The 23,193-nt window shown below is 49.4% G+C and overlaps 10 protein-coding genes across 10 annotated transcripts in view; 5 read left to right on the forward strand and 5 right to left on the reverse strand.

The window, feature by feature from the left end:
* The window catches only part of LOC136056703 (scale keratin-like), a 211,789-nt gene that overhangs the window by 97,861 nt on the left and 90,735 nt on the right, over positions 1-23,193 (reverse strand). The gene's annotated exons all lie outside the window — the stretch shown is intronic.
* On the forward strand, positions 3,918-6,436 carry LOC136056616 (feather keratin 4-like). Its single transcript, XM_065748906.1, has 2 exons — positions 3,918-3,986; positions 5,553-6,436. The coding sequence occupies exon 2, from the start codon at positions 5,576-5,578 to the stop codon at positions 5,963-5,965; it is 390 nt and encodes a 129-aa protein (XP_065604978.1). The 5' UTR covers positions 3,918-3,986; positions 5,553-5,575; the 3' UTR covers positions 5,966-6,436.
* Positions 7,822-8,184, reverse strand: LOC136056641 (claw keratin-like). The gene has a single exon (XM_065748931.1). The coding sequence runs from the start codon at positions 8,182-8,184 to the stop codon at positions 7,822-7,824; it is 363 nt and encodes a 120-aa protein (XP_065605003.1).
* LOC136056642 (claw keratin-like) lies at positions 9,790-10,149 on the forward strand. Its single transcript, XM_065748933.1, has one exon. It carries the CDS (start codon positions 9,790-9,792, stop codon positions 10,147-10,149), a length of 360 nt encoding a protein of 119 aa, XP_065605005.1.
* On the reverse strand, positions 12,410-12,763 carry LOC136056643 (claw keratin-like). The gene has a single exon (XM_065748934.1). The coding sequence runs from the start codon at positions 12,761-12,763 to the stop codon at positions 12,410-12,412; it is 354 nt and encodes a 117-aa protein (XP_065605006.1).
* LOC136056644 (claw keratin-like) lies at positions 13,988-14,347 on the forward strand. Its single transcript, XM_065748935.1, has one exon. It carries the CDS (start codon positions 13,988-13,990, stop codon positions 14,345-14,347), a length of 360 nt encoding a protein of 119 aa, XP_065605007.1.
* LOC136056645 (claw keratin-like) lies at positions 16,613-16,966 on the reverse strand. Its single transcript, XM_065748936.1, has one exon. It carries the CDS (start codon positions 16,964-16,966, stop codon positions 16,613-16,615), a length of 354 nt encoding a protein of 117 aa, XP_065605008.1.
* Positions 18,193-18,552, forward strand: LOC136056646 (claw keratin-like). The gene has a single exon (XM_065748937.1). It carries the CDS (start codon positions 18,193-18,195, stop codon positions 18,550-18,552), a length of 360 nt encoding a protein of 119 aa, XP_065605009.1.
* Positions 20,812-21,165, reverse strand: LOC136056647 (claw keratin-like). The gene has a single exon (XM_065748938.1). It carries the CDS (start codon positions 21,163-21,165, stop codon positions 20,812-20,814), a length of 354 nt encoding a protein of 117 aa, XP_065605010.1.
* On the forward strand, positions 22,391-22,750 carry LOC136056648 (claw keratin-like). The gene has a single exon (XM_065748939.1). The coding sequence runs from the start codon at positions 22,391-22,393 to the stop codon at positions 22,748-22,750; it is 360 nt and encodes a 119-aa protein (XP_065605011.1).

Raw genomic sequence — 23,193 nt, forward strand, 5'->3', positions numbered from 1 at the left:
ATATATCCCGCTGAATGCTGAGAGCAAATACTTTCAAAGAACTTCATGAAGGCTCTACATATCTATATCTTCTGAAAGTACCACAAATAATCAGCATTTCAGTGAGCTGTGATACAATAGGACTAAAAAAATCCACATTCTTTTTATATGCCAAAATCAATTCCCTATGATCTCTGTTCATTTCACTTTCACTGAGAAATAACTGCTTTAAATAAATATTTCAGATCTGCTCAAGATATTTGGGATAACATGATTCAAAAGGGCTGAGGGATGTTGGAGCCAAGGATCTAATCTAATCCTCAACTGATTGAGGATTTTCTTAGGTTTCTCAGTCAACTTCTTCACAGAAAAAATTCTTCTTCTTCACAAAAAATTGACATAGGAGAGGAAAAAATAAATGTGAACATCTTCCATTTCAATTTATTGCTCCTTATTCTCCTGTAGTGCACCTCCATAAGGGCCTGACTCCAGCTTCTCCCAAACTTGCACCAAGAAGGAGGGTTCAATCTTCTACATTGGGTACCTGCTCATCTGCAGTGACAAATAAGCAGAGTAGCTCCTTCCCCACTTTTTGGCAAGCCAGACTGATGATCTCAGATATGACCCCATCCAGGGACTGTCCCTGACATTGCTATTTCGTAGTCAGTGCAATGCAAGCTTCACCTTCACTCTTCATCCAACTCTAGGAAATCTACCTGCAACTTCAGCACCTGTATTTATATTTGTGTTGAAAATAGATAACCAGCCACCTAACAATAAGGTTGTGCATATGACGTGTGGCAGAAGAAAAGCAGCTGGATATTATCTGTGCTGGATATTATCTGTGCTATTGCTTAGGTGTGAAAGCTAAAGAGAAACTGAAGACAGAAGGAAACTGAGGCAGGTTGTGAAATGTCACATCAGGCAACTAGAGGGAGCTGTGGAGGTGAAATATTCCAGGCTTAACACTGGATTTTAAACTTGGCTGTATGGTTCTGGTTTCCATCTACACACACAAAATAAATAAATAAATAAAACACATATAGGAAGCAGGGAAAAAAAAACATAAAACCCATGGTAAGACCAAGGACAACATACCACTTTAGGTACACTCCAAACACATTTTACATCATTTAAATGACTTTTTTTCTGCTTTCGTGCACCCAACAAGCCACCATTTAGACTTCCTTGTGTTACAACACATTTCAGTACTGCTCTGATCATCACACAGTGAGGTGGTTGCCATTCATCTTTTCTGCTCCCTTCATTCTCTTTCCTCCCATGCTCCTTCAGCACTTTCTTCCTCTAAGTTTCTCACACAAACTTTCAGTTTGTGCAAGCCAGTGCTTCTCCTACTGTTTGCTTAACATCCCATTGAACCCTAGAAGTGAACTGGTAAAGACGTGGAACAGCCAGGGAGTCCCAGCCCCACAGCATTGGTCCAGACAAGCCTGGAAAGAGCCAGCAAGTGTATGTGCTGTGGGGTCATCATGCAACACAACGTTCCCCTTTTTGATCCACTAATGTTATTGTAAGACCATCAGTAAAGGACCTACTCTGTTGAACTGGAATATGTGCTTCAAGAAAACCTTCCATAACCCTGGCTGACACCCTGCTTGATGGTTTTATTTTATTTTTTTCCAGTAGCTGTGCTGCTTTGTTCAATTGCACGCCTTCTTGCCATACATTAGAATTTATGAGGTGTTTCTGGAAACGCCCCGTGTAATTAAATGCCATGGGAATGCTGAGGACTGCAAATGTTTCGCAAACATTAATATGTGGCCTATGTAAATTGCTGCATAATGACAATAGCTGTAGGTGACGCCTTGCGTTGGGCAAGAATATCATCTTAAAGGAGATGATCAAGGTCACTTCTGGCATTGTCCTAATTAGACTGCAATGTGCTGCCTCAGATTTTGAATTATTTAACTTTCACTTGCAGTTTGTGTAAAAACAGGAAGCCAGAGTTTCTAGTAGTGTAAGAAACTGTGAATCTATATATTAAATACATAAGTGATTAACTTTTCTTCACAATCTAGACTTAAATTTCAATTCATAATTGCCTAATGGGCAGAATTTGTGCTGATATAATATATTTGCAGATGAGGTAAGCATGTAGAGGTTCTTTGAAGTCCAGAGAGTGAACGCTGCAGATCTACATCAGCAGAGCATTCATTCCTAAGTATTTCCCTTTGATTATTCCTTAATTAGTAAGAATTCCTGACTCAGTTTTACAAACAAGACTTCTGCGCTAGGAAGTTGAACAGAACTGGTTTGACCATACAGATCATATTTTAGCTAGACAAGAGCCATTATTAATGCTGCCCCTGCCTCGCACAAGGGTATAATTTTCTAAAATGATTTAAAGTTAATAGATGCTCAAAATATTAACATTGTATATTGTGGTATATGCAGTCTGCTTTGCTCTTTGTTCTCTGTTGCCTTTATTAGTCACTCTAGAGTACAACATAGAAATCAGAGTGAGGGAGAAGAAAAAAAAGCTGTATAGCACTGCTAAATTAAGAGGGAATTCTGAAGAGTTCATTCTCTCATAGCTAAGGAACTGCATCTTAACATGACAACCAGGATTCAGTTCATACCTAAGTCAGGTATTTGCTAAGTGCTGTGGAGATGAAACAAGAATCCACTGTCCTAAGCTAGAATCCTTTCACAGGTGTGAATTTCATCCTTTCTGCATGTGCTCTAAAAGCCATGCTTTGAAATGGCAATTCCTGCAGGCAGCAGCCTTCTAGATAGAAGTTACGTTAAAGTTAGAACCACTAGATCTTGAGGGGAAAAAAGAATAGACAAGAACAAGATTATATTTGCAGTTGAATTGCAAGTTCCATCAATACTCACAACATTCATGCCACTTCAGTAGGAGCAAACCATAAAAACCTGAGGTCCCCTCTGTCATGGCACAGACCCACTGCCCTAATAACGGTCCCAGGCAGTCCCAATCCCCTTAACTCTGCCCCCCAGGAGAGCAGAGCATGATGGGAGGCTCCTGAACACACAGAGGCTCCTCCTGGTGGCAGAGACCTGCAGGAGGACTTTAGTGACATACACAGGGGACACCCATTTTTCAATAAATCAGTTCACCACACTCCGTCTTCCCTCTGGAGGGAGGCTTCATGCATAAAGACATCAAGATAAATTAAATCCACTGTCATGATGTTTATGTCATGAATTACCCGTATTTAGTGAGGCACCCCTGTACATCCCCCAGGCTGCAGAGCTCATCAGGAATATTCTGGAGACACTGGGAAACAAGATTTCAAAGTACTTCACAAGTATGATAGTATATCATACTTGGAAATCATTTTATGTTAATAGTAATGATATCCTAGTGGGTTTAGACTTCTCTGACCTCATAGAGAATAAAAAAAACCCATAAAGCATAAATCAGCTCCTCCTTTTAGGCTTCAGAATTGGAGATGACTCCATCTTTATTAAAAAGGTAGTTTTCCTCTAAAGTTTTTGCACCAGATACTTCCTCTGAGTTAAGAGCACTTCCGTTGACTTCATTACCATTACATCAGATAAGAAGCCCTGTGCTTCTTGAGATTTACCTAGGCGTGGAAGAGTCCATGTCAGCCTATGTAAGAAAAGAGATCTCCCATGTGTTGACTCACAACGATACCGACATCTCAAAACTCCGTGCAGTCATGTTTTTAGCAAAGATAAGTCACAATACAGCCGCCGTGTATTTTTAATTCCTAATGAAATCAGCAGAGCAAAACCAGGAAATTTCAAGATTAAAGGAACTGGCAGCTTACAGTCTGCATTTTGAGTCATTACCTAACTCAGCTTCAGATAACCATAAACAGTGAGCGAAACAATTACAGGAGTAATACATGCAACGAAGTTTGCTTCATAAGTAATTAAGGCGCTTTACACAAAGGGTGGCTCAGATCCTCCAGGCAATCTGAGGAAGGATATAAAGGCGCTTTTCACACACGGCTTTTCTCGCTACTTCTCTTGGTTTGTTCTCTGCGATACACTGAGTAAGTCTGATTTGACAACTGTGAGTCTGATGCTATTTTAGTGTAAATCTTGTTAAATTTGGGACTAAATCCTGCATGAACGCGTTATCAGTGGGATTAGAAAACATCTTTCTGTAGATCCTTTTCTCTCTGCAGGATAAAGGCTGCAAAATAAAGAGTTTCTCCAGACTCGGGGCTGCTAATTTGAATGGAGATGCAGGAATTTTAGTCTCTTCACTTAGAAAATTTCTCAGAAGAGCAGAGATTGTCTTTTTAGTTCTGTTTTCGCTTGTTTGCCATGCATAGGGGATTTGGCAGTTGTTGGGGGGGGGATGTGGAGGAGGGGTGGAATTCTATAGGTGACCGTTGAAGTAGAACTTCATTGCTTGAAGTTGCTTTGCTCAGCTATAGAGATGCAGCGCTGCTTTTATTTGTCATTAGCTAATTTATTGGGAGTCCTAACAAGCTACACCGGGCGATGATTACATACTCTTTCTTCCTATAACTTTAAATTGTTAGAAGTGAAAGCTTAATTTAACACGTGGTTTTGCCGGGATTTTTGTGTTTTTACGGAGGATGAATTACACAATATTTTCAGGTCAAAGCTGATCTCTAACCTAAGGGTATTTGAGGAAAAAAAAACATGCTATGCGTGCTTCCCTCCCGCCCCACCCAAGGTGTTTGGAGATAGTTTTCCGTTCCCCTAACTGCGGTTCAAAGAAGCAAATAGATCAGAGAGCACACTGGCCTGCTCCTTCCCCTCTGCCAGCCCCTGGTACAAGGCAGCACCGAGCTCCTGCAGCCAGGGAAAGCAGCTTCAGACCCTCCATGCTCCGCAATATAATCATTTATCCATTCGAAAGCGTATCTAGCTACATATTTTATGATCCCGTATTGCATTGATAAAACAATTGACCAACCACTCACCTACAATGCGATCACTGTAAGCAATGCATTTTATTTATTAAATCTGTATTTGAAAGCCCCTATTTATTTATTCTATGCCTTTAATTTTTCCGGGTCCTAATGGAACAATGACTGTTAATAACAGGAGTTTACATGGAAAATAATAGAAGAAATAAAGTAGCTTCCTTAACAGATTATTCGACTCCCAGATGCGTGAAAAAAAACAGGATCCCCCCCTCTTTGCACCCCATCCACACAACAGAGTGGGTGCAGCCCTGGAGGCTGCAGGTGGGAGGAGAGGAGACGTTGCAGGAACAGGCTCCTGCTTGTCTGCAAGAAGCACTGAGAAAGGCTGGAAGGTGTCAGAGCAAAGTTAGCTCGGGGGGGACGGGGGGGCACAGGGAAAGGGGAGAATTTGGGCTTCTGAATGAAGAGAACGGAAAGCTTGAATGAGCAAATTAGAAAGAGATAAGTACATTAAGGATTACTAAAAAGCTGTAGAAATGTGGAGAGGAGATAAACGGTTTCTTTTGTCCAAGTTATCTGTCTTAAGTGCTCTTAAAGCCAAACTTAGAAGCGTCAATGACCGAGCACACAAGCAAAAAAAAAAAAAAAAAAGTAACGACAATCAAGACGTCTTTCTTTTTCTTTCCCGTGACTAATTCCGCAATTAACTTGCAGGAAACCCACTCCACAGCCGGGCAATGGCTACCAACCAGCTGGCTTGCACCAACCCCTGCGAGGCCAAGTGTCCCCAGCCACTGGCCAGCAGCAGCAACGAGCCCTGCGTGGTGACCTGCGGTGACTCCAGGGTCATCATTTACCCACCACCCGTCGTCGTCACCTTCCCGGGGCCCATCCTCACCACCTACCCACAGCAAACCGTGGTGGGGGCCTCGGAGACCTCCGACGTGCCCCAGCCCGTGCCCCCCGCTGCAGCAGCCCTACCAGCGGAGGCACCAGTTGAGAAACTCACCCCACAAGTCATCACCCGTCCCGAGCCACGCTGTGCCCCGAAGTACTCCTACACGTATTCTTCCCAATGGACACATCCATGCAACTCGTATCGCTCCGGAAAGCGATGGGCATACTGAGCTCAGGGCAGTGCTCCCAGAAGAAGTCGCCAAGGGAACTCCAGTAGAAAATTAAGGGTGGAGCCAATGGGATCAGCTCCAGTCCATCACCCCAGGGCTGTGCTCCAGTTGAAGAGAATGAGAGCTGCAAGTGCACCTGTGGAAGGCAGGCTTGTGTGTGCATTTCCTTGTTTTGCCCTTAGGTTAGGTTTGTTATCCTCTGGCTTTCCCATTTAGTCATCTGCTTACGTCGTGCTTTGTTTCAGTAATGTTGTTAACACTGATTTTAGAGAGGTGACTTAGGATGCTAGAAATTGCACACAGGAAATGCACCAAAAGAGAAGTAAATAAATCGGTTGCATTACTTTGATGCTGGTGATCAGCCAAAGCCCCAGTGAACCCCCAGAAAGATAAACATTATATTCTGGCCAACTTGTACTTTGTACAACTGTAGGAAAGCTGTCTCCTTCCAAATAAATTTTCTGTATCAAACTACGTCTTTTGATGTTCATTGCCACATAATCACTACCTTCTCCTTTCACCCCTCAGTTGAATTTGTAGAATATTTATCCATCATCCTAGATATTCTGTGCTTCTTCTTTGTGCACCGATGTCACAAAACCACAGGAATACTTTTCCACGTGATCTTTCCACTAGATACTTTCTGAATATTTGACAGCCCCCAGGGCCAACCCAGATCCCCAACAGCTGTAGCTTCTCAGGGAATGATCTGCATCAGATTTCCTGTGTCTAGCTCAGAGCAGGACAGCTTTCCAGCACTTAGCCCAAAGCCCAAAACAAGAGATGCCTTCACTTCTCCAGCCCTCAGGGTGGAGAAACCCTGGACCCAGACATGGCCCTCCCACACCACACAGAGCTCCCCTGGGTGCTAAGGCTGGAGCAAGCCTGGGCACTCCTGCAAGGGAAGGCAAAGCTGTAGGGATGCTGTGGTGTGCACATGTGGAGCACCACAAGAGCATCACAGCTGATGGGTTGGAGTGAGGAGCAGAGAGATTTGCTTTAATAAGCTCAAGAAACGTTATTTTGGATCCCACTAAAAATTTTCCTTCCTCCTTTCCATTTAGGGGAAGGAAAAGCATGTTCATTTCATCTATATTATCTCACTTTCAATGTAAAAATGTGTGTAAGTTTTTCCAGGGTCTGAATTGGAACAATATGTGGCATTAGTCCAATATTCTTTCCTCTATAGAGTGTGCAAAACATAAATTGATATTTTACCATTAAATCTGTGCACAGTAACGAAACTTATCATTCAGTAGTAATTTTCCTATACTTCACAAGTGTTCTCTGAGAGAAAAATCAGAGTTATCACAATAATTAAACCAAACCCATAAGCTGTTGGGTATTTCACAGTTATAAATAAATTTCATATCAAAAGATCAAACTCAGGCAAAAAGAAATTGTTGATGCAATAAAAATTCTTTAATGCAAATGGAGAAGGCAGTAGACAATTACACAGAAATCAGCACAACACAGAAACAATGAATTGCAGTCGTGCACATCACAAGGCAGCAGCAGGTCTCAACTCAGGGCTTCACCCCAGGGATTTCCCTTCTTAGTGCTGCTCAGGAGGCTCAGAGCTGGTCAGAGTGGGGAGAGCCTCACCAGAGGATAAGCACTGCTTCCCTGTATGCAGATGGAGGGGAACTAAAGGAGGCACTGCTGGAAAGCCTGAGCCCTCAACTGCAGACCTGAAAGGCTGTGCTGTGCAAAAGGCAAGGAGCAGTAATTTAAAGTAGCTGCTGTGGCACAGCCAAAAGCGAGGTGGAAAGCTTTGTTCTGCATCTGGCAGTAGAAGACGAGAGGAGATATTTGTGAAGACTCAACAGATGCAGGACTCTGTGGACATTTGGGGTTTAGCAGGGCCCACAGCTACCCCCAAAGGACCTGAGGCCTCGGCCCAAGCCACCAAATCCACAGCTGCCAAAGCCTCCATAGCCTCCATATCCTCCCAGGCCTCCATAGCCCCCAAAGCCAGCTCCGCGTCCAAAGGAGCCACCCAAGCCTGCTCCGATGGCAGGGACTCCTGCAGAGCCAACCACAGAGCTCTGCGGGAAGGAGCTGAGGATGGGTCCGGGGAAGGTGATCATGGAGGCCGGGGGCTGGATCAGCACGGTGGAGTCGGGGCACTGGCGCACACAGGCCTCGTTGTAGCTGTCAGCCAGAGGGGTCGGAGCGGCCACTCCGCATGCAGGGGCACACAGGCTGGAGCAAGACATCTTTCGGTTCAGGAGATGAAGCTGTGAGAGTAGGCAGAGCCAAGGTCAAAACAGGAAAGGAACACAAATCCTTCATGCCTATCTTGCATTTGAACCATGTGCCCAAGGAAATGCTCTGCCTCATATCATTCAGTCAGAGCTGAAGTAGAATATTCACTCAAAATGCTGGTGTAAATCACCTCCTCATCCTGCATGAGACCATGTCCTTACTGGGCCAGATGGTGGAGTAAAGCTCCCTCACAGAAAGCAGACAGAAAGTCATCAAGAGTGCAAAGGATTAAATTGCATTGGTAAGCTCAGGACATCATGCCTAAAACTTAAAAGACCCATTCTTTTCATAATTCTGGAAAAAAATATGATCACACTCAAACTTATGAGGCACTAAGGAAAGGGTGTTAAAGTCCACAGCAAAAGAAGCACTTGACAAAAGCACTGCTAAGAAACTGGAGTGACATACAATGCATGGACTTACCAAGCTGAGATGAGGGAGTCAAGTGGAGGAAGCTGGATAGAGGACTGTGAAGTCCTCAGCTCTTTTATATCTGTCCCAGACAGCCTAGGGCATTGACCTGAGGGCGGTGGTGGCAGAAACCCCAAATAATCATGAAACAAAGCCAACACGCTTCATGACACACAAGGAGTGATGCAGGGCAATTATAACCCACATCATTGGTGCACTAAGTAGCAAACATGCCCCTGGAGAATAAGAATGTGATAGGAGGGTCAAACAGTGATGCAACGTCACATGAAAGACCATGCGCTGCTAAATCTGACCTCACAATACCAATAAACCCCAAAGTATTCCTAATCCCACACTTTGTCTGTGTGGAAGAGTCACAGGCATCCTGCAGATGAAGCATTTTACAATGCAGCACGCTGCCAGAGCGCCTGTCATTACCTCCATTTATGGGCTGGTAAACAGAGGTGGTGGAATTGGGGGCAAAAAGATGAAGCTGTCCCACCCACCTGGGACCTCTCCCAGTTCTCCACCATCATTCTAAACCAGTGAGGACTGGGAAGCTATAGTTGTGGAACATCCATAAACATTGCTTCTTCAAGACATGGGGTATTTCTTGTTTACTAGTTCTCCAAAGACCCTGCAAAAAAATTGTAACCATGCTGGCTTTTACAGGAGAAGACCCAATTGCATGAGGGATAAGGAAATTACTGGGATTGATTCTTTTCACAAAATGAGGACCAATAGCAACTGGTATTTCATATAATTGCATGTTGCCATCTCTCTCTTTCATCTCCCTGTCCATCAGAGAATGTTTGTGTCTCAATGTACACAAAGGGGAGAGATACAGTTGCATCAATTCACTCCTTGTGTGTCATGAAGCATGTCAGCTTTATTTCATGATTATTGGGAACTTCAGACACCACCGCCCTCCTGTCTATGCTCCAGGCTATACAGGATAGGTATAAAAGAGCTGAGGGCTTCAGAATCCTCCATCCAGCTTCCTCCACTTGACTCCCCTCATCTCCTGGGTAAGTACAGCTCTAGGAAGCTTCTCAGGGATCTCTCCTTGACTCTGTCTGCATGGCTCTCCCAAAGCCTAGACTCACTTTTGGTACCCTTTTCAGAAATCCTTGTTTGTGTGGAAGATGTCCTGCTCCAGCCTGTGTGCCCCTGCATGTGGAGTGGCCGCTCCGACCCCTCTGGCTGACAGCAGCAACGAGGCCTGTGTGCGCCAGTGCCCCGACTCCACCGTGTTGATCCAGCCCCCGGCCTCCGTGATCACCTTCCCCGGACCCATCCTCAGCTCCTTCCCGCAGAGCTCTGTGGTTGGCTCTGCAGGAGTCCCTGCCATCGGAGCGGGCTTGGGTGGCTCCTTCGGACGCGGTGCCGGCTTTGGCTATGGAGGCCTGGGAGGCTACGGAAGCTATGGAGGCTTTGGCAGCTGCGGATTTGGTGGCTGGGGCCGTGGCCTCAGGTCCTTTGGGGGCAGCTGCGGGCCCTGCTAAGCACATCACCACCTCCATCCACGGTTGAAGGAGAGCTCTGGAGAAGCCGTGGCACATCCCCACCAGACGCCATGAAGATGGACTCCCCTTCAGCATTGCTGGGCTCCAGAGCTTGGATGCCTCGTGTGTGCACGAGGCCCAGCTCTTTCTTTCACTGCTCCACTTGATCTTCACCTCAGGTCTGGCCTCCCCATCATGTTGCAGCCCAGCACTGACTGCTTGCTCCTGTCAGTCTGCTCTCTGCAACGAGATGGGGACAGCCTCTGGCCAGGGGCTGCCCATCTACCACCTCCATCCTTCCCCAGACCTTCAATAAAAACTCTCATGCACAACAGTTTCCCTCTTTGAGTTTTCTTTCACTCCTATGTCCCCAGTTCCCACTGCATCTGAACAGGCTCTTCAGGGGCATTTCCAAATGCTCACAGCTGGACCTTCTCAGGAGCAGTACGGGCACTGCCCCATTTCATCTCACCTTCCCTAGACCCTACAGCTCCAACAGGATCTTGCCAAGGCGGGTGCAGTATTGTGCTTTCTGCAGCCCAAGGACTGCTCATGGCCTAACAGCAACTTCAGTACGCTCTATCAAGCGTCACTGTAGGCAGCCTTTGGTCTTTGAGGTCCATGGACATTGGTCCAGCCTCATAAAGGACAAAGACCTGGTCACAGCCTCCTAGAAGGCAGTGGGACAGAAGAAGGAGACTGAGAGTCCCTCAGAAACATTATCTCTAGCCTCTGCAGATTAACTCCTAAAACTCTTCTTCTCTGAGATTCATATATCACCACAGGCACTGTTTATCCTCAACATTGGCTCAGAATAAATTCCACATCAGTTTGGGTACTTGGGTATGCCTGAGAAGGACAGCCATGTCTCATACAGCTTCAAGCACACAATGCAATCCTGGGCTCTTGGCTGCCCTTCCTCCCTCACAAACCTTCTTGAACTAAGACCCCAGAGAACCCACTCACATCAGCAGGATGGGATCCAAGCCACCACCTCTCACCAAAAGGCAATCAGCCACCACATGGGAAACCACAGGAGGCAGGATGAGAGGCTTGGCTGTGCATTCTCACAGTGGAGAGGGGGAGAAGGAACAGAGAAATGGAGATGTCTCCAAAGGCAAGGGAGGAAGTACACTTTTCTACTCAGCAGGTACAGGAAACCTATGGCTGTTCCTGACATTGTGCTGCCTTTTCACCCCTCCCTTTCTGTCTTCTCAGTCGTGGATGGTGTATTTTCTCCTGAGGTCTCAACAGAGAAGAACCTGCAGCTACGCTGCCCACCTTGATTTCTCTGGAAGAAATCACCTCTGTGCAAGTGCAACACACAGTGCTAAGATCACAAGATGTTTGGGGGAGAAAGGGGTGTCAGAAGAGGGGAGACTCCAAACTCTGACTAAGATCTTTGTGCACTCCAGATCAGCATGGCCATGTTCCATTCATGGCTGTGAAGGGAACCTTGTGAACATGGAGTGGTACCTCTCTTATACTCTCCATTGTCCCCTCCAGGTACTGGGCACGGTGGCATTGTCAGCATGTGGCATCAGCCATGTCCATGAACTGCTTTTCTCTCAGTTTCCTCCGACCTCCATCTGTAAACAGTGACATGGCAAGAAAAGGAGATGAAACAAGGCATGGAGAGTCCTGGTGGTGGAGAGGGTGTGGAAGAGGGTCTGTGAGACGTCCATTGTGTGTTAACATACTCAAGTTGTATATGCCTATGAGCATCCACTCTGAGAAGTCACAAGGCTCAGTGAGATGTGCACTGCAGGACCCACTGTGGACTTTGTTTCTCATCTGTAATGCCCTGTCCCAACTGCCACATATCCCAGAGACAATGCTGTGCCTGCAGCTAGCAGCCCAGAGTCAGAGGCTCTGAGATAGGGGCGAAGTAGGGAAGGAGAAGGAAGATCAAAACACAAGGGTCAAGGCTGTGGTGCAAGTGAGCTTTTATTGTAGGTCTAGGGAAACAGGAAGATGGAAGAGCAGCCCCTGGTAAGAGGCTGTTCCCATCTCCTTACAGAAGGCGGAGGAATAGGATTAGGCATCCAGCACAGGGCTGTATGATCACGGAGCAGCATGTTCTAAAGCGAAGATCAAGCAGTGCAGAGAAAAAAAGATCTTGTTCCCATGCAGGCACAAGGTGGCCAAGCTCCGGATAGTTGTGATGCTGAAGGGGAGTCCATCTTCATGGTGTCAGGTGGGGACACGATAAGGCGTCTCCAGAGCTCTCCTTCAACCGTGGATGGAGGTGGTGCTGTGCTTAGCAGGGCCCGCAGCTGCCCCCAAAGGACCTGAGGCCTCGGCGCAATCCACCATATCCGCAGCTGCCAAGGCCTCCAAAGCCAGAAGAGCCTCCATAGCCCCCAAAGCCAGCACCACGTCCAAAGGAGCCACCCAAGCCCGCTCCGATGGCAGGGACTCCTGCAGAGCCAACCACAGAGCTCTGCGGGAAGGAGCTGAGGATGGGCCCGGGGAAGGTGATCACGGAGGCCGGGGGCTGGATCAGCACGGTGGAGTCGGGGCACTGGAGCACACAGGCCTCGTTGCTGCTGTCAGCCAGAGGGGTCGGAGCGGCCACTCCGCATGCAGGGGCACACAGGCTGGAACAGGACATCTTCCACACAAGCAAGGATTCCTGCAAAGGACCCCCACAGTGAGGCAAGGCTTGAGGAGAGCCATGAAGACAGAGTCAAGGAGAGATCCCTGAGAAGCTTCCTAGAGCTGTACTTACCCAGGAGATGAGGGGAGTCAAGTGGAGGAAGCTGGATAGAGGACTGAGAAGCCCTCGGCTCTCTTATACCTATCCCAGACAGCCCGGGGCATACACCAGAAAGTGGTGGTGGCAGAAGTTACTCAGATAGTCGTGAAAAAAGCCTTCACACTTCATGACACACAAAGTAAGATGCGGAGCAATTAATTCCTTTCCTATTGGGTAGGTTGAACCATAAACGTGCCCTGGAGAATAGGAATGGGGTGAGCAACTTAAAAGATGAGGTGCTGCTGCTTATGCGACGTGCTATGAACTAGTAACCCCCCACGCGTTCCTAATATCTCGTGATGTGAAGTTTCACACACAAAGACATCGTAGCCACAGATGTATCCCCAACTTGCAAGTCAGAAATGCCCCGTGCTGCACTGGGAAGGGAGGTCAGCAACAATCCGGGATGCTTCTGACGTCCCACCCCACCTGCCTCCCGGTGCTTGCCACTGAAGGGTGGTGGCTGTTGTTTGGGAACTTTCCCAGGTAGGTGGGATCACATCATCACATTATTCAAAGTTTACCAGCTCATAAAACAAAGGTAATGATAGACATTCTGTTTGTGAGCGGGATTGCAAAGTGCTATGTCTGCAGGATACCTGTGCGTCTTTCTCATAGACAAAGTATCAGATTAGGTACACACTGGGTTTGTAAGTGACATGAGGTCAGCATCAGAAGCGCGTGGTCTTTCATGTAATTGGTTTTAATCTCTGATCCTTCTCATTACTATGTTGTTCTCCAGGGCGTATTTGAACCCCAATATCTCCAATGATGAGGGATATAATTTGTCTGCAGCACTCCTTGTGTGTCACGAAGCGTGTCAACTGTTCTCATGATCATTTGTAGCTTCTGCAACCACTGACCTCCCACTATGCCCCAGGCTATTTGTAATAGGTATAAAAGAGCTGAGGGCTTCACAGTCTTCCATCCAGCTTCCTCCACTTGACTCCCCTCATCTCCTGGGTAAGTACAGCTCTAGGAAGCTTCTCAGGGATCCCTCCTTGACTCTGTCTGCATGGCTCTCCCAAAGCCTAGACTCACTATTGGTACCCTTTTCAGAAATCCTTGCTTGAGTGGAAGATGTCCTGCTCCAGCCTGTGTGCCCCTGCATGCGGAGTGGCCGCTCCGACCCCTCTGGCTGACAGCTACAACGAGGCCTGTGTGCGCCAGTGCCCCGACTCCACCGTGTTGATCCAGCCCCCGGCCTCCGTGATCACCTTCCCCGGGCCCATCCTCAGCTCCTTCCCGCAGAGCTCTGTGGTTGGCTCTGCAGGAGTCCCTGCCATCGGAGCAGGCTTGGGTGGCTCCTTCGGACGCGGTGCCGGCTTTGGCTATGGAGGCCTGGGAGGCTACGGAAGCTATGGAGGCTTTGGCAGCTGCGGATTTGGTGGCTGGGGCCGTGGCCTCAGGTCCTTTGGAGGCAGCTGCGGACCCTGCTAAGCACATCACCACCTCCATCCACGGTTGAAGGAGAGCTCTGGAGAAGCCGTGGCACATCCCCACCTGACGCCATGAAGATGGACTCCCCTTCAGCATTGCTGGGCTCCAGAGCTTGGATGCCTCGTGTGTGCACGAGGCCCAGCTCTTTCTTTCTCTGCTCCACTTGATCTTCACCTCAGGTCTGGCCTCCCCATGATGTTGCAGCCCAGCACTGACTGCTTGCTCCTGTCAGTCTGCTCTCTGCAACGAGATGGGGACAGCCTCTGGACAAGGCCTGCCCTTCTACCACCTCCATCCTTCCCCAGACCTTCAATAAAAACTCTCATGCACAACAGTTTCCATCTTTGAGTTTTCTTTCACTCCTATGTCCCCAGTTCCCACTGCATCTGAACAGGCTCTTCAGGGGCATTTCCAAAAGCTCACAGCTGGGCCTTCTCAGGAGCAGTACGGGCACTGCTCCATTTCATCTCACCTTCCCTAGACCCTACAGCTCCAACAGGATCTTGCCAAGGCAGGAGCAGTATTGTGCTTTCTGCAGCCCAAGGACTGCTCACCGCCTAACAGCAACTTCAGTACGCTCTGTCAAGCATCACTGTAGGCAGCCTTTGGTCTTTGAGGTCCATGGACATTGGTCCAGCCTCATAAAGGACAAAGACCTGGTCACAGCCTCCTAGAAGGCAGTGGGACAGAAGAAGGAGACTGAGAGTCCCTCAGAAACATTATCTATAGCCTCTGCAGATTAACTCCTAAAACTCTTCTTCTCTGAGATTCATATATCACCACAGGCACTGTTTATCCTCAACATTGGCTCAGAATAAATTCCACATCAGTTTGGGTACTTGGGTATGCCGGAGAAGGACAGCCATGTCTCATACAGCTCCAAGCACACAATGCAATCCTGGGCTCTTGGCTGCCCTTCCTCCCTCAAAAACCTTCTTGAACTAAGACACCAGAGAACCCACTCACATCAGCAGGATGGGATTCAAGCCACCACTTCCCACCAGTAGCCCCTCAGACAACACATGGGACACCACAGGAGGCAGGATATGGGGCTTGACTGAGCATTCTCACAGTGGAGAGCTGGGGCATGAGAGGAGAAATGGAGATGTCCCCAAAGGCAAGGGAGGAAGTACACTTTTCTACTCAGCAGGTACAGGAAACCTATGGCTGTTCCTGACATTGTGCTGCCTTTTCAACCCTCCCTGTCTGTCTTCTCAGTCGTGGGTGGTGTATTTTCTCCTGAGGTCTCAACAGAGAAGAACCTGCAGCTACGCTGCCCACCTTGATTTCTCTGGAAGGAATCACCTCTGTGCAAGTGCAACACACAGTGCTAAGATCACAAGATGTTTGGGGGAGAAAGGTGTATCAGAAGAGGGGAGACTCCAAACTCTGACTAAGATCTTTGTGCCCTCCAGATCAACATGGCCATGTTCCATTCATGGCTGTGAAGGGAACCTTGTGAACATGGAGTGGTACCTCTCTTATACTCTCCATTGTCCCCTCCAGGTACTGGGCACGGTGGCATTGTCAGCATGTGGCATCAGCCATGTCCATGAACTGCTTTTCTCTCAGTTTCCTCCGACCTCCATCTGTAAACAGTGACATGGCAAGAAAAGGAGATGAAACAAGGCATGGAGAGTCCTGGTGGTGGAGAGGGTGTGGAAGAGGGTCTGTGAGACGTCCATTGTGTGTTAACATAATCAAGTTGTATATGCCTATGAGCATCCACTCTGAGAAGTCATGAGGTGAGGCTCAGTGAGATGTGCACTGCAGGATCCACTGTGGACTTTGTTTCTCATCTGTAATGCCCTGTCCCAACTGCCACATATCCCAGAGACAATGCTGTGTCTGCAGCTAGCAGCCCAGAGTCAGAGGCTCCGAGATAGGGGCGAAGTTGGGAAGGAGAAGGAAGATCAAAACACAAGGGTCAAGGCTGTGGTGCAAGTGAGCTTTTATTGTAGGTCTAGGGAAGGAGGAAGATGGAAGAGCTGCCCCTGGTAAGAAGCTCTTCCCATCTCCTTACAGAAGGCGAAGGAATATGATTAGGCATCCAGCACAGGGCTGTATGATCACGGAGCAGCATGTTCTAAAGCGAAGATCAAGCAGTGCAGAGAAAAAAAGATCTTGTTCCCATGCAGGCACAAGGTGGCCAAGCTCCGGATCGTAGTGATGCTGAAGGGGAGTCCATCTTCATGGTGTCAGGTGCGGACACTATGAGGCTTCTCCAGAGCTCTCCTTCAACCGTGGATGGAGGTGGTGCTGTGCTTAGCAGGGCCCGCAGCTGCCCCCAAAGGACCTGAGGCCACGGCCCCGGCCACCATATCCGCAGCTGCCAAGGCCTCCATAGCCAGAAGAGCCTCCATAGCCCCCAAAGCCAGCACCACGTCCAAAGGAGCCACCCAAGCCCGCTCCGATGGCAGGGACTCCTGCAGAGCCAACCACAGAGCTCTGCGGGAAGGAGCTGAGGATGGGCCCGGGGAAGGTGATCACGGAGGCCGGGGGCTGGATCAACACGGTGGAGTCGGGGCACTGGCGCACACAGGCCTCGTTGCTGCTGTCAGCCAGAGGGGTCGGAGCGGCCACTCCACATACAGGGGCACACAGGCTGGAACAGGACATCTTCCACACAAGCAAGGATTCCTGCAAAGGACACCCACAGTGAGGCAAGACTCAGGGAGAGCCATGCAGACAGAGTCAGGGAGAGACCTCTGAGAAGGCTCTGAGAGTTGCACTTACCCAGGAGATGAGGGGAGTCAAGTGGAGGAAGCTGGATAGAGGACTGTGAAGGCCTCGGCTCTCTTATACCTATCCCGGACAGCCCGGGGCATACACCAGAAAGTGGTGGTGGCAGAAGTTACTCAGATAGTCGTGAAAAAAGCCTTCACACTTCATGACACACAAAGTAAGATGCGGAGCAATTAATTCCTTTCCTATTGGGTAGGTTGAACCATAAACGTGCCCTGGAGAACAGGAATGGGATGAACAACTTAAAAGAAGAGGCGCTGCTGCTTATGCTGACGTGGCATGAACCAGTAACCCCCCATGCGTTCCTAATATCTCGTGATGTGAAGGTTCACACACAAAGACATCGTAGCCACAGATGTATCCCCAACTTGCAAGTCAGAAATGCCCCGTGCTGCACTGGGAAGGGAGGTCAGCAACAACCAGGGATGCTTCTGACTTCCCACCCCACCTGCCTCCCGGTGCTTGCCACTGAAGGGTGGTGGCTGTTGTTTGGGAACTTTCCCAGGTAGGTGGGATCACATCATCACATTATTCAAAGTTTACCAGCTCATAAAACAAAGGTAATGATAGACATTCAGTTTGTGAGCGGGATTGCAAAGTGCTATGTCTGCAGGATACCTGTGCGTCTTTCTCATAGACAAAGTATCGGATTAGGTACACACTGGGTTTGTAAGTGACATGAGGTCAGCATCAGCAGCGCGTGGTCTTTCATGTAATTGGTGTTAATCTCTGATCCTATTCATTACTATGTTGTTCTCCAGGGCGTATTTGAACCCCAATATCTCCAATGATGAGGGATATAATTTGTCTGCAGCACTCCTTTTGTGTCACGAAGCGTGTCAACTGTTTCTCATGATCATTTGCAGCTTCTGCAACCACTGACCTCCCACTATGCCCCAGGCTATTTGTAATAGGTATAAAAGAGCTGAGGGCTTCACAGTCCTCCATCCAGCTTCCTCCACTTGACTCCCCTCATCTCCTGGGTAAGTACAGCTCTAGGAAGCTTCTCAGGGCTCTCTCCTTGACTCTGTCTGCATGGCTCTCCCAAAGCCTAGACTCACTATTGGTACCCTTTTCAGAAATCCTTGCTTGTGTGGAAGATGTCCTGTTCCAGCCTGTGTGCCCCTGCATGCGGAGTGGCCGCTCCGACCCCTCTGGCTGACAGCAGCAACGAGGCCTGTGTGCGCCAGTGCCCCGACTCCACCGTGTTGATCCAGCCCCCGGCCTCCGTGATCACCTTCCCCGGGCCCATCCTCAGCTCCTTCCCGCAGAGCTCTGTGGTTGGCTCTGCAGGAGTCCCTGCCATCGGAGCGGGCTTGGGTGGCTCCTTCGGACGCGGTGCCGGCTTTGGCTATGGAGGCCTGGGAGGCTACGGAAGCTATGGAGGCTTTGGCAGCTGCGGATTTGGTGGCTGGGGCCGTGGCCTCAGGTCCTTTGGGGGCAGCTGCGGACCCTGCTAAGCACATCACCACCTCCATCCACGGTTGAAGGAGAGCTCTGGAGAAGCCGTGGCACAACCCCACCTGACGCCATGAAGATGGACTCCCCTTCAGCATTGCTGGGCTACAGAGCTTGGGTGCCTTGTGTGTGCACGAGGCCCAGCTCTTTCTTTCTCTGCTCCACTTGATCTTCACCTCAGGTCTGGCCTCCCCATGATGTTGCAGCCCAGCACTGACTGCTTGCTCCTGTCAGTCTGCTCTCTGCAATGAGATGCGGACAGCCTCTGGCCAGGAGCTGCCCTTCTACCACCTCCATCCTTCCCCAGACCTTCAATAAAAACTCTCATGCACAACAGTTTCCCTCTTTCAGTTTTCTTTCACTCCTATGTCCCCAGTTCCCACTGCATCTGAACAGGCTCTTTAGGGGCATTTCCAAAAGCTCACAGCTGGACCTTCTCAGGAGCAGTACGGGCAATGAAAATTTCATCTCACCTTCCCTAGACCCTACAGCTCCAACAGGATCTTCCCAAGGCAGGAGCAGTATTGTGCTTTCTGCAGCCCAAGGACTGCTCACGGCCTAACAGCAACTTCAGTACGCCCTGTCAAGCATCACTGTAGGCAGCCTTTGGTCTTTGAGGTCCATGGACATTGGTCCAGCCTCATAAAGGACAAAGACCTGGTCAGAGCCTCCTAGAAGGCAATGGGACAGAAGAAGGAGACTGAGAGCCCCTCAGAAACATTATCTCTAGCCTCTGCAGATTAACTCCTAAAACTCTTCTTCTCTGAGATTCATATATCACCACAGGCACTGTTTATCCTCAACATTGGCTCAGAATAAATTCCACATCAGTTTCTGTACTAGAGTATGCCCGAGAAGGACAGCCATGTCTCATACAGCTCCAAGCACACAATGCAATCCTGGGCTCTTGGCTGCCCTTCCTCCCTCAAAAACCTTCTTGAACTAAGACACCAGAGAACCCACTCACATCAGCAGGATGGGATTCAAGCCACCACTTCCCACCAGTAGACCCTCAGACAACACATGGGACACCACAGGAGGCAGGATATGGGACTTGACTGAGCATTCTCACAGTGGAGAGCTGGGGCACGAGAGGAGAAATGGAGATGTCTCCAGAGACAAGGGAGGAAGTACACTTTTCTACTCAGCAGGTACAGGAAACCTATGGCTGTTCCTGACATTGTGCTGCCTTTTCAACCCTCCCTTTCTGTCTTCTCAGTCGTGGGTGGTGTATTTTCTCCTGAGGTCTCAACAGAGAAGAACCTGCAGCTACGCTGCCCACCTTGATTTCTCTGGAAGGAATCACCTCTGTGCAAGTGCAACACACAGTGCTAAGATCACAAGATGTTTGGGGGAGAAAGGGGTGTCAGAAGAGGGGAGACTCCAAACTCTGACTAAGATCTTTGTGCCCTCCAGATCAGCATGACCATGTTCCATTCATGGCTGTGAAGGGAACCTTGTGAACATGGAGTGGTACCTCTCTTATACTCTCCATTGTCCCCTCCAGGTACTGGGCACGGTGGCATTGTCAGCATGTGGCATCAGCCATGTCCATGAACTGCTTTTCTCTCAGTTTCCTCCGACCTCCATCTGTAAACAGTGACATGGCAAGAAAAGGAGATGAAACAAGGCATGGAGAGTCCTGGTGGTGGAGAGGGTGTGGAAGAGGGTCTGTGAGACGTCCATTGTATGTTAACATAATCAAGTTGTATATGCCTATGAGCATCCACTCTGAGAAGTCACGAGGCTCAGTGAGATGTGCACTGCAGGACCCACTGTGGACTTTGTTTCTCATCTGTAATGCCCTGTCCCAACTGCCACATATCCCAGAGACAATGCTGTGCCTGCAGCTAGCAGCCCAGAGTCAGAGGCTCCGAGATAGGGGCGAAGTAGGGAAGGAGAAGGAAGATCAAAACACAAGGGTCAAGGCTGTGGTGCAAGTGAGCTTTTATTGTAGGTCTAGGGAAGGAGGAAGATGGAAGAGCTGCCCCTGGTAAGAGGCTGTTCCCATCTCCTTACAGAAGGCGGAGGAATGGGTTTAGGCATCCAGCACAGGGCTGTATGATCACGGAGCAGCATGTTCTAAAGCGAAGATCAAGCAGTGCAGAGAAAAAAAGATCTTGTTCCCATGCAGGCACAAGGTGGCCAAGCTCCGGATCGTAGTGATGCTGAAGGGGAGTCCATCTTCATGGTGTCAGGTGCGAACATTATGAGGCTTCTCCAGAGCTCTCCTTCAACCGTGGATGGAGGTGGTGCTGTGCTTAGCAGGGCCCGCAGCTGCCCCCAAAGGACCTGAGGCCACGGCCCCAGCCACCATATCCGCAGCTGCCAAGGCCTCCAAAGCCAGAAGAGCCTCCATAGCCCCCAAAGCCAGCACCACGTCCAAAGGAGCCACCCAAGCCCGCTCCGATGGCAGGGACTCCTGCAGAGCCAACCACAGAGCTCTGCGGGAAGGAGCTGAGGATGGGCCCGGGGAAGGTGATCACGGAGGCCGGGGGCTGGATCAGCACGGTGGAGTCGGGGCACTGGAGCACACAGGCCTCGTTGCTGCTGTCAGCCAGAGGGGTCGGAGCGGCCACTCCGCATGCAGGGGCACACAGGCTGGAACAGGACATCTTCCACACAAGCAAGGATTCCTGCAAATGACCCCCACAGTGAGGCAAGGCTCGAGGAGAGCCACACAGACAGAGTCAAGGAGAGATCCCTGGGAAGCTTCCTAGAGCTGTACTTACCCAGGAGATGAGGGGAGTCAAGTGGAGGAAGCTAGATAGAGGACTGAGAAGGCCTCGGCTCTCTTATACCTATCCCAGACAGCCCGGGGCATTCACCAGAAGGCGATGGTGGCAGAAGTTACTCAGATAGTCGTGAAAAAAGCCTTCACACTTCATGACACACAAAATAAGATGCGGAGTAATTAATTCCTTTCCTATTGGGTAGGTTGAACCATAAACGTGCCCTGGAGAATAGGAATGGGGTGAGCAACTTAAAAGACGAGGTGCTGCTGCTTATGCTGACGTGCTATGAACTAGTAACCCCCCACGCGTTCCTAATATCTCGTGATGTGAAGGTTCACACACAAAGACATCGTAGCCACAGATGTATCCCCAACTTGCAAGTCAGAAATGCCCCGTGCTGCACTGGGAAGGGAGGTCAGCAACAGTCCGTGATGCTTCTGACTTCCCACCCCACCTGCCTCCCGGTGCTTGCCACTGAAGGGTGGTGGCTGTTGTTTGGGAACTTTCCCAGGTAGGTGGGATCACATCATCACATTATTCAAAGTTTACCAGCTCATAAAACAAAGGTAATGATAGACATTCTGTTTGTGAGCGGGATTGCAAAGTGCTATGTCTGCAGGATACCTGTGCGTCTTTCTCCTAGACAAAGTTTCGGATTAGGTACACACTGGGTTTGTAAGTGACATGAGGTCAGCATCAGCAGCGCGTGGTCTTTCATGAAATTGGTGTTAATCTCTGATCCTTCTCATTACTATGTTGTTCTCCAGGGCGTATTTGAACCCCAATATCTCCAATGATGAGGGATATAATTTGTCTGCAGCACTCCTTGTGTGTCACGAAGCGTGTCAACTGTTCTCATGATCATTTGTAGCTTCTGCAACCACTGACCTCCCACTATGCCCCAGGCTATTTGTAATAGGTATAAAAGAGCTGAGGGCTTCACAGTCTTCCATCCAGCTTCCTCCACTTGACTCCCCTCATCTCCTGGGTAAGTACAGCTCTAGGAAGCTTCTCAGGGATCCCTCCTTGACTCTGTCTGCATGGCTCTCCCAAAGCCTAGACTCACTATTGGTACCCTTTTCAGAAATCCTTGCTTGTGTGGAAGATGTCCTGCTCCAGCCTGTGTGCCCCTGCATGCGGAGTGGCCGCTCCGACCCCTCTGGCTGACAGCAGCAACGAGGCCTGTGTGCGCCAGTGCCCCGACTCCACCGTGTTGATCCAGCCCCCGGCCTCCGTGATCACCTTCCCCGGGCCCATCCTCAGCTCCTTCCCGCAGAGCTCTGTGGTTGGCTCTGCAGGAGTCCCTGCCATCGGAGCGGGCTTGGGTGGCTCCTTTGGACGCGGTGCCGGCTTTGGCTATGGAGGCCTGGGAGGCTACGGAAGCTACGGAGGCTTTGGCAGCTGCGGATATGGTGGCTGGGGCCGTGGCCTCAGGTCCTTTGGGGGCAGCTGCGGGCCCTGCTAAGCACATCACCACCTCCATCCACGGTTGAAGGAGAGCTCTGGAGAAGCCGTGGCACATCCCCACCTGACGCCATGAAGATGGACTCCCCTTCAGCATTGCTGGGCTCCAGAGCTTGGGTGCCTTGTGTGTGCACGAGGCCCAGCTCTTTCGTTCTCTGCTCCACTTGATCTTCACCTCAGGTCTGGCCTCCCCATGATGTTGCAGCCCAGCACTGACTGCTTGCTCCTGTCAGTCTGCTCTCTGCAACGAGATGGGGACAGCCTCTGGCCAGGAGCTGCCCTTCTACCACCTCCATCCTTCCCCAGACCTTCAATAAAAACTCTCATGCACAACAGTTTCCATCTTTGAGTTTTCTTTCACTCCTATGTCCCCAGTTCCCACTGCATCTGAACAGGCTCTTTAGGGGCATTTCCAAAAGCTCACAGCTGGGCCTTCTCAGGAGC

The sequence above is a fragment of the Cyrtonyx montezumae genome, unplaced genomic scaffold, assembly GCF_038088225.1.
Source record: "Cyrtonyx montezumae isolate F1298 unplaced genomic scaffold, pur_monq_1.0 scaffold_57, whole genome shotgun sequence".
Taxonomy (NCBI): Eukaryota; Metazoa; Chordata; class Aves; order Galliformes; family Odontophoridae; genus Cyrtonyx; species Cyrtonyx montezumae.